Below are 10,945 nucleotides of genomic sequence, written 5' to 3'. Positions count from 1 at the left end.
TTTACAAACGATAGAATAACAATGCTTGGTAGGGGAAGGGAGGTGAAACAATGGGTACCCCTTGTCAAAAGATGACGTACCAGCGAGACAGTAGGGTTTGTGGGGAGGAACACGGAGTGAACTCAGCAAACATGGAGAAGAGAAGAGAAGAGAGAAGAAACTCTCATGAATGGAATGATGAAGTTCCGAATCATGGAGTGAATGTGATACAAGGGACCAAGGGTACCGTAGCACAAGGAAGATGATGCAGACAGCCACGAACCACAAAACACAATGTCCTTCTGAAGGGGTGTGAGGGTAGTGGAGAGGTTGGAGAGAAGAGGTGACGGACTGAATGAATCAACCGTAAGGAATGAATGAGAGAGTGGCCTATAAATAGGCATAGTCAGTCTAGGATGGCGCCCCTTTTTGGGTGGGCTGAAAATAAGGCATCAATCACTTCCTTTTTGGTGATGTGCATATCACCTGCTGTTGCCATAATATCTACATCATTGCATGAGGTTGCAACAAGTACCTCTTCAATGTCAAGGAGTTCTTCAATGACCACACTAGATGCAACATTTGCCCTTGTAAATTCTTTTGAGAAAGAGCTGCCATCGTCTTTCTTATCATCCTTCTTTTTCTTTCCTTGTTGTTTCTTTCTTGCTCCTTCTTGTAGTACCAACAAAATCGGGCTTTTTATGCCCTTTACACCCACACTGATAGCAAGTAACATCCTGTTGTTTGCCCGTGCTTTTACTCCTACTTTTGCCTTTATTTGCTGCATTATCCCTCTTCTCTGACCTGCCTCTAAGATGATATGCCGAACCACTGCTTTCTCCACTAGACTTTCTTCTAATCTCCTCATTGAGGATAGAGCCCCTACCACCATCAAAGGTTAAGGCAGTGTTGTTGCTTAAGGGAAACAACCAAAGCCTCCCAGCTATCAAGCAAAGTCATCAATAAGAAAATAGCCTTCAGTTGTTTATCACTGAAGAACTGCAAAAGTCCTACAACTAACTCAAAATCCCTATGAAAGCACTCAAATGCTCAAATGCTAGCTTAGATTCATCCAACTCCATGTTCACAAGCTTGCACATGAGATGCACTTGATTCACTGGAGTTGTATTTTCATAAGAATCCATTAACTTTTCCATATAGCACAAGCCATATCAAGACACTTAATGTCTATAAGTACATCATCAGATACAGCCATTTTAATATATGCAATGGCCTTCTTGTTGAGTCTAGCCCAATCCTTATCTGTCATAGTTGCTAGCTTAGTTTCCAAGAGAGTATCATCACAGTCCTTGAGAAACAAAATGCCTTGCATCCTATCCTTCCATAGATCAAAGCCAGTGCCATCAAACCTCTTGATTCCAAGGAGGGATTTAGTGTCACTGCTGCTAGAAGCATTAGTTATCATTTTTCAGCAATGCACCAAAAAAAAACAATTCTGTAATTTATGACAACAAACAACAAGCTGAATATTCAGTTAATTTTAGCCCAAAATTTTAGGAAACAAGAGTAAGATTTAGTGTCACTGTATTATTGACAGTATCCAAATACATGTACAGCAGTCGAAAAGATGACTTTTAGTAATATATCTGAAATTTCAGCATACATCCATGCATACATCACTGCAATGTGACTTCCACTTCAGCAATATCACCAAAAATACATCTACAACAATCCTAGATCTGCAAATGATCTCTAAGACTGCTGCACCATGAATATTCAGCAATACATCAACTCCATAGGAGTTGCTTAACATGTATACTGCATAGATATGTGCCCAAATCAACTTCTGATACACAAATAAACAAGAAATTTTCTTCAAAATCTCAAAAGTGGGAGATAAATAACTCAAATTACACTGCTTTCAGCACCAAGATTGCTTCAGTAATGTCCCCAAAGTGCATTTCACACATCAATTTTGCCAAAATCCACAAATTTCAGCAAAAGCCCCAAAATTTCACTAACCAATCTGCCCCAATTTCATTAATACATGTTCCCGGGAGTATAAAACTAGCAACTTTGGCAAAGTTCCACAAAATTTTTCAAAAGCCCTAAATTTCTCAGGCCCAAATGTGCACCAATGTCAGTAAATTCACCTCAGCTGAGTAAAATTTTACTGACACATAAAAAACCCCAAATTTTTCCAAAGCCAATGTGCACAATGTTTGCAATTTCCAGGTCAAATGTCACTGTTGTGCATGAACAGCATCAAATCTGGAAAAAGCCCCAAAATTCTGCCGTGAAATTGTTGAAAAAGCTTAATTCTGCTTCCACGCGTTAACTCGGGCCTGTTTTAGTGTGGCAAGTCAAAAAAAACTGTGAAACAAACTATCGTGACCTGTAGGAGCTGTCGTGAGCTGTTCCCACTGATCAAAATGGACTGCTGCCTGGTCACGTCAGCTGTCGCTTGTTTGTCGCCTGGTCAGGGAGCTATCGCCTGCACATGCGTGAGCTGTTGCCTGCTGGAAAGACTATCGCCTGCACAGATTTAGGGTTTCAGACCTGTCGCTTGTCTATTAGGTACACACGGATGCTTGAATAAAGTGACAACCTGAAGCTTCTTCGTGCAGACAAGCTGCAATTGATCCACACGGACTTCAAGAAGCGTGCACACCTTAGCCACAGCTCTAATACCAGTTTGAAGGGGAGAATGCGCAATAGAAGTGCGAAATAGAAGCGAAAGCAACAGTGTTTAGAGTGAGAAAGAGTGAATGCGGAGAGATAGGAGTACCAAATTGTGATGGTACACAAAGAATAAAGAATGTATTTATATGTTAGAGTACAATAAGGGTGTGTTCACCCGTATAACTTTATACACTAAGACGAAGGGACTTCACACCCAACAAAAAAGTCTACGTCGGTGCAACTCCTTGAGTCTGTCCTGGGAGAATCTTGTTGTGCCCTTCATATCCTTCGACTCATTGATAGGTTTGAAATGAGGACCAATCCACGATAAGATTCTGCTGACAATTCCCAATATTCCCTCCAAGGCCAATTATACACAGTGCTATGTGCTCAAAAAGATCATTTCGGGGGATAGAGTCACTTGTGAGGTAAAGAACAATCCAATTTATGGAATAGATCCCAAAGGACTCCTGATAATTACCGCCAACACCTTGTGGGACGCTCAAGACAGAACAAGTGGGTTTAGGTGTTGATTCGTGTACATACTAACTCCTAGGGTATCCGCAAAGAGAGACCCATACCTACTAGATAAGCTCAAAGAAAACGCAAAAGGACTCATTAGCTGGGTACTCTCCATGCCCAGTAAGTATTGCCGCATTGGGCAACACATGGAGACCCTCAATGAGCTAACTGGAGGAGGAGTAGACCACACAAGGCTGTTAGACTGGATCTTAGAAAAGGTGCATCACTGCTCTAGGAACGAGCTCCTCTTAGGTATGAGGAAAATCCCCACCCTCCGGTCTTTGGATGACTCTTATCTAGAGTATAGAAAAGCTAACAAAATTGAACCAATCACCTATTATATTATTCTTTCGAAGAGGTGTAGGGGGGTGGAACAGAAAAGGAAGCCGCGAGGGAGAGTAGTGATCCAATCAGGAGAGCCAATGAAAAGCAATATAAAGTCTCATTTAGTGCAGGTACTAAGCAAGGAAAAACCTTGGAGGGGGTTTTACAATGACAAGAGACTATTTGAACAAGAGGAGAAGAAGGAGAGGGAGGAATCCTTACCCACTAAGCTACCAATTGAAAATCTAGTTGATGATCTAGTTAGAGCGGGTGATTGCAATCATGTCGATCATACTGATCATGTCAATCATATCTAGGTTGGTTTCGAAGGAGGTTGAGGAGGGAAGGGAGGAATCGGAAAATCTAAAAGACAAGGAAATTTTCGGGATGACCGAAGAAGAAGACCGCGCTACTAGGGAGTCCTTAGCAGAACACCCTAAGTTGGACGGTTTAGACCCAATAGAGTGGACGGAGGAAGAAATCACTGCCTGGATTATTCGGTTAGTTTCCATTAGAGCACCCACCCAAAGGGAAATACTCACATTGTATGAGGAGTTTGAAAAAGCCTTGGCTGCCTCTTTAGGCTTTCCCGGAAGCTTTGTTCCCTTTATCACTATGAAAGAATAGGTGGGTTCCTTTGCAAATGATCTATCGGGGTGTGTGAAACGACTGAAACGTTTCCCTCGTCAATTTTAAGAGCTACTAAATCACCTTAACTGTGACTCTTCTAGCATAGCAAAAGCTAGCTATATACTATTTTGTCTATTTAGGGGGGAAACTACTCGATACTTCCAAAGAAGATGCCCTGTACAACAGTTGTTTGCAACTTCCTATAAGGATTTAGCTGGTTATCCTAGGTTGATAACCCAAATTGAGGGGTGATCAGCAACCATAGAAAACCTTAGAAGGGACCTCAAGGGGACCGTGACATAGATTTTAGGAAAGACTATCTTGCCACTAGAGCTGGTTCTCAAGAAATTAGATATGGTTATATGCCACATGAGTATCTATGCTAGACTTCTAGGCAAGGCATGGACACCTAATACATGGGAGGCTTACCACTCCTTCCTTCCAAAAGTACGTATTTTCCCAATGAGGAGAGGATATTCCTAAGCTTTTAAATAAGACATTGCTTTATTTGGGTTTAAATAGAACTAGTCTAACAGGAGCGAGAACCCTATAAGCTAAAGTCAAGGAAGCATGCGCACATTTGTCTAAGTGGAGTTTGAGATATACATGAGCCACATATTGCACAACCCCCTTGTGCAAGAGCTATCCCTTTTTCAAACTTTAGTAGAGCACAGAGAGAAGATTTATTGACCTGCCCAAAGGTTTCCCTATTATGGAAAGGAGAAGGTGGCCTCAATCCTGAGTAGGAAAAAACGTAGTTATCACGAGGGTTTGATGACCTCCCAAGCATTGGTGAATCAAGGCAAGGGTAATGAGCTAGAGAGTGTATTGTACTCCGAATCGCAGCAAGGCAACCTCTGAATGGCGAGCACCAACAAATGCAGCCAAGAAAGGCTGCATCCGATACAAACAGCAGTACAAGAGAGAGAGAGAGAGAGAGAGACTAAACACGCAGGTAAAAGAAAGAGAGACAGAGAGAGAGAGAGAGAGAGACTAAAAATACAAGTAAGGAGAGAGAGATACTAAAACGTTGGTTGCAGAAGAGAGAAAACAGCGAACGCATGCTGCAGGAGAGAGAAAGACTAAAAACGCAAGAAAAACCAACAACAGCAGTCAACATGCTAAAATCGGCTCCAAATAGTGTGTGTAAGCTAGAAACATGCGCCAAACACTGTTGTAACAACAATGGCCAGCTTGGACCGCGATGTTCTCCGCATCTGGGGTATGGGTAGCAAGTTGAAATACCTGAAATCTGCAAAAACGAGATTAAGACTGAATGGAGGGCAGCATACCTATTTATAGAAAGTTTGGGCCCTCCCAAGTGGGTTTGTGCTTATAGGATACAGACACTCTCTAGGAGCGCATTTCTTTTTAAATAAACAAGGTTTCTTCCTTAATTAAGCATGTTTTGGGGCTGTTTAAGTGAAGCTAATGCATTTTTAGCTCAACAAAGGGGATGTAGATGCACACGCACATGTACAACATCTACCATGGATTTACATAACATAAACATGCAGATATTGATATGCATTCAGCCCTAAAAATATAATTAGATATGCATGTACATGTCCATGAATGCCTATTAAACTGCTAAATGCCTTGCTAATCTCACCAAGACCCTTCATCTCTAGTATATAAAACTTTTGCAGATTAGTAACTTTCAAGCACATAAAAGTGATCTAGATAATCTGCATTTAAGTTCCAAAAATACTGTACAAGTCCTTCACCAATGGACATTTAAATGTCTTGCTGTCTTAAATAATATTGGATCAGACCCTGCCCTCCCAAAGGCAGGCAGGGCTTCCGCCTGCTTGCCCAAGGATCTTTTTTACTTCCTGAGGTGGGTTCATACCTAGCCGCTCCGCCCTTTCCCAGCGCTCCAACCTTGTCATTCCCAAGCATGGGCCAAATCGCATGTCCATATCAAACTGCCTTAACATATCCTCTTGTTCATTATACTCGGCTGTAAAACACAGAAATCAGGTTTATGGTTTTTCCAACTAATTTATGTTTCAACAGTAAATGTATTGCTATACACAACATGCAATGTTTCTGAAAGCTATGTCTGCCAAAAAAAGAAAACAAAATGCTACACCCAGATTTCACAATATCTTATTATAATGCAATGAGTGTACTAACTATGTCGACTACGTAAATTAGGTCTTCTTTGAAAGATCATAGAAGAACAATATGGACTTGCCATGTGAAATCAAAACAAGTATGCTAGGGTGTTCTATTTATTAGAATTTAAGAAGAAGCGACAGCTAATCACTAAAGTCATTTGGCGATTTTTCACAGCATGATGAGAAGAAAGCACTCCAGTTGGCCCTTATGACCTTGCAACCTTCGCTAATGAGACCTGGATTGTCTCTATTGGTCTGACAGTAATTTTCACAACTGCTCCCATTGTCTTCATATATATTTTACTGTCTTATAAATCACTTTTATTTTATTCAGATCTGAACCTAAGCGACAAAAGAGGAAAAATGTCGACCAACGTGTTACATTATCCAAAGAACCAAGAATCAAAGAGTATCTCTTGGTCTGTGAATTTCATCTCTGAAGAAAGAAAGGACACATGCACTGAGTAATACCGTCCATGTCTGATTGACCGCCAGCAGAGACGAGGGCTGCGGGCTGAGAATGCCCCGAGCCGAGGCTAGAAGCCGCAGAGCTTGCTTCTTCGAGGGTGGCGTGAACTTTATCTGCAAATTTGTTGCTCGACTGCCGCCCGATGGCCCTCTTCTCCTTGCCATTCGAGGGCTTCTTCCTTTGCTGATACAGTGAAGAAAGGTTCGACTTGCCGGAAGCCATCGCCTGCTGGCGCCTGTGATCTTGGTTCTCGAGATTAGAATACAAGTCGATACGAACACCAGAGAGAAGAGTCCTGAACACACGACTCAATAAGGACGCCGGAGGGATGAGTAACGCACACGTCCCTCGATACTGTCTTCCAGCCTCCACGTTATCTACTATTCTAACCGTTCTATATGCTAGCGCTGCGCTCACTCTCTTCGAGCCTCCAGGTTATCTAGTGTTCTAACCGTTCTATATGCTAGCGTTGCACACTAGGACCCGTGTTCGGAAGCACAAAGCGAGAGTGTCCCCTCTCTCTTTGTCTCCCCTTCCCTCGAAACACCTTCCCTTTTAACGATATACCCTAAACCTTGAACTTATTCTCTAAAATTGTTATGGCATTACAACTTAGGTAATAATATGGTTGCTTATTCCCTATGTCTTATCTCTTTGACTTAAGGATCCTCTCTCTCTCTCTCTCTCTCTCTCTCTCTCTTATATGTATGACAATTGTACTTTTTATTCTCACAATTAACAACACAATAATCATTGACCACACTAAGATGTGATGTGTTGTCACAAGAGAGGGAACATGCCTACTTTATGGGTAGGCACATCCTTATATTAAAGCTGCCCATCACATGAACTATACCCATTACACCTTCCCTCTTAAGGGGAAAATGATGGACAATTTTCTAATCTAATCTCATGGACTAGATATGACTAAGAACTTGATTGGACTCCTCCTCCAACATCTTATATGTGGGGGGGGGGGGGGGGGGGGGGGCGGGGGATGCTACTACATAAGAGTTGAAATGATTGAAATGGCTTGGACCATGTGGATTAATATGAGACGATTCAATCAATTCCGTCATGCCAAATATGGATATGTGTGGGGCATTGAGTAGCCATCTCTAAAATGCAAGCGTCACTTCAAGGCATGGAATACATCTCAACATGGATTTATGCACTAAGTCACTAAAATATGGATGTATGTGGGGCATTGAGAATGACCTCTAAAAGGCCATTATCACTTCAAGGCATGGAATACATCTTGGCATGGATTCATGCACTAATTCATTATCGTGCATTTGACGTTGCCCATGACAATATCTTGAGAAATCGAGTAGTTATACTACTTGTTGTCCTTACTTCCCAACACTTGTATAGGGATCCACAAGGGCCTATAACTTTCAAGTTGCATCATTTAAGCATTGCTAATATGGCAAAATGATGACAAAACGTATACCACTACATGCAATTGATTGCATTAGAACATATAAGAAAGTTGTTGTCATCGTTACCACAAAGTACTAATGCCTATTGTTAAGTTCTAGATATCAATATATGAACCCTTTAATTTAGGCATAAGTGCAATGTAACATTTTTCTGAAGTTTTGGAGTTTTTATTGTGATCTTTTAGAGTGTGCAAAGCATATGTTTGACTTGTTATGGGCACTTTTTCATTGAGTTAGCTAGGAGGGACAAACTGGCTAGTTTGTGGAAAGAGGATGAAAGTAGCTACAAGAGATTTGTGGCAAAGGAAGGAGAGGAAAAGATTATTAGGGGTAAATTGACTACAAGGCTACCCTTTATTGATCATGAACATTTTAAAGGAAGGGTAAATACCAAGAGAGGGAAGGAAAATAGCCCACATCTCCACTAATGTGATCTATTATCACAAGAGAGGGGTTATGAATAGACCAAGACTTAATTTGCATTCTCTATGCATGTGCACTTTCTTATATTAGATCATAGATGGTTACATGAGACCATCTACAGAGTTTTGTGACAGTTGCCCATTGCATGGACTATACCCACTACAACTCATTAGGAAATACTTTTCCTTGAATCATCAGTGATTTACATAGACAAAACTATATTTTATATTCGTATGCTTCTGAAATAGGAACCATCTCGAACCCACCATGGGTCTGTCTTGGGGCAGGGGTGACCCGCCCCATGGAATCTGCCTCACGGGGTATTACCCACCCCTCGGCATGCCCACAAGCTCGCGAAAGTGTAACACAACACAGCACAAGGATACAACAAGTGAGAGGGGCTTTAAAAATGAGGGCCCCTCTTGAGGGCCTAAAGTTATATTGCACGACGACACGAAGGCATGAAAGCATTTACAAGGGCACCAAAGGCACGAGGGACAAGTTTCACGGGCAAGGGTTGGCGCTATCAACACGCATCCAACACGAACTTGACACAGTGGGTGAGGGACTAGCTCAAGAGGCTCACATCCCTCATACGCACCCCCCCTTGAAGAACTCGACGTCCTCGTCGAGTCCCCAAAAACCAACAAGCTGCCCAAGGGGTGGTAGTATGAGTTCAAAATTTAGGAGTCTTAACGTGCCTCATTGCTGCGAGCAAGACAAGAGAAGAAAAGAAGAGAGGAGAAGATGGAGAGCTTCTCCACCACGGTTCCTCACCCTCACACACTCATTCCATCATATACTCTCACACTCCCTCTCTCAAGCACAAGCTCAAGAAAGCAAGAAGAAGAATAATAATAAGAAGAAGAAGAGGAGGAGGAGAGCTATTTTTGGCCACACACAAGAATGAGCTTCTCATTCACTTTTAAACTTTATATACAAAACCCTAAATCCCTTTTGGGCAGCCATCCCCTTATCTCCTATTTTACATGGTTGGCCATGGCCTAGGCCCTTTTTCCCATTGTTCTCCTATCTTCCTAGCTTCCTTCCTACCACCCATCTACCTTTACAATTTGCACGAGTGAGAGTCCGGTGCTCTTAAAATAAATCATGGTGCACCTTGCACTCTTTTACAAAAGTATTGACTTGCGCTTTTTCTTGTGCGCCTCTCTCCTTGATTTAGGACTTTTTTGCACTTCTTGTGTTTCCAGATATTTCTTGGCACACCTTCGTCTTTTATTTTACTTTTGCCTTGGCCTTATCTTCTGCTTTAGATTTTTCGAATTTTTCCACCTTGTTCATCTGAGGGTTAACAATGCTTTCCTCGGAACCAATGCATTTAAAAAACAATGTATGCCATATAGAAAGGGATTGTCTAGAATTGGTTGGAGCTCTATTAACTTCATAACTATTATATTGAGCATGCGAATTAAGAGCCACGGCTCAATTCCTTATCCATCTATTGCAGCATTGTTATTTGACTTATGAGCTGACCCCTTAAGGACTTACAAGTAAGAAAGCATGAGTTGCCATGATATGGCAATGGACCTAGCCACGATAGTTTGTGGAAGAAGGTTGCAATTAGACTAAGACATTAAGACCAAGGTCATGAGTAGTGAGGAAGAAAAAGAGAAACATTTGGTGATAAGGAGCTAACAAGGAGAGGATGTCAAGCTAGAGGAGAAACAAAGATGGAATGTTGAGAGAGCTGGTGGAGCTTGAGCAACTTAAGACTACTAGCTTTGATGGTGGAAAATCAAGAAGACTATGGGGGTGCAAGCTAAGTTGTATGAGAAAGAGAGAGAGAATATGCATGCTATAATTGCTCATGTCAAAAGCCTAGCAATCTAGGGAGTGATTGCTTGGGTGTAGAGGTGGCTCAAGGGTCGGTGGCAATTTTTGCCGAACTGTCAAGTCTCTAGATTTGAGGAATCCCTAATGAACTAACCAAGAACTTCTACTTGCCAGTACTTTAGGTGGCTATAGAGAATTTTGACATTTTTACTACTAAATTGTAACCCATGGGCCAAGAGTGCAATTCACTTGGATGAAGACTATGACTATGATGGAGCTATTATGTAGTTTGATTAGAGCTGCTTTATGTTTATGGTACTTGAGGCAACACGTATCTTGAAGAGCTTTCCTCTTGGAGCTACGAACATCTCTAACAGAATTGTATTGCATCTAACTTTGACCTACATTGAGATTGTACCTTCTATCCTATATAAGCTTCATATAATGGCTATATTAGGCCATGGTTTTTCTTTGTGAGGAGATACTAAGGATAGTGGGGCACTACTCAATTTGATGCATATATAATTAAGGAGGTGATGAGAAGGAATAGACACAATGCAGTGAGAGCATGCCACTGTTGGGGTAAAGGCGCCTCC

At 41.7% G+C, this 10,945-nt stretch overlaps 1 protein-coding gene across 1 annotated transcript; it reads right to left on the bottom strand.

Annotated features, from left to right (window-relative positions):
• Positions 1–5,774: 5,774 nt before the first annotated feature.
• Positions 5,775–7,142, bottom strand: POLD4 (polymerase delta 4). The gene is made up of 2 exons (XM_087688688.1): positions 6,693–7,142; positions 5,775–6,061 (listed from the first exon to the last, which is right to left on the bottom strand). Exons 1-2 carry the CDS (start codon positions 6,910–6,912, stop codon positions 5,868–5,870), a joined length of 414 nt encoding a protein of 137 aa, XP_087544814.1. The 5' UTR covers positions 6,913–7,142; the 3' UTR covers positions 5,775–5,867.
• Between the last annotated feature and the right edge of the window lie 3,803 nt (positions 7,143–10,945).

This window comes from Lygodium microphyllum, chromosome 11, assembly GCF_053477565.2.
Source record: "Lygodium microphyllum isolate KBCC chromosome 11, Lygodium_microphyllum_v1.1.10, whole genome shotgun sequence".
Taxonomy (NCBI): domain Eukaryota; kingdom Viridiplantae; phylum Streptophyta; class Polypodiopsida; order Schizaeales; family Lygodiaceae; genus Lygodium; species Lygodium microphyllum.
Note: the sequence above shows the minus strand (reverse complement) of the source record. Positions and strands in the feature narration are given on the sequence as shown.

Excerpts from the sequence above, each read along its gene's own strand:
- POLD4 (XM_087688688.1), bottom strand. The coding sequence starts at position 6,912 with ATGGCTTCCGGCAAGTCGAACCTTTCTTCACTGTATCAGCAAAGGAAG. Across the intron at positions 6,062-6,692 it reads CGGTCAATCAGACATGGACG|CCGAGTATAATGAACAAGAG; the intron begins GTATTACTCAGT and ends TGTGTTTTACAG.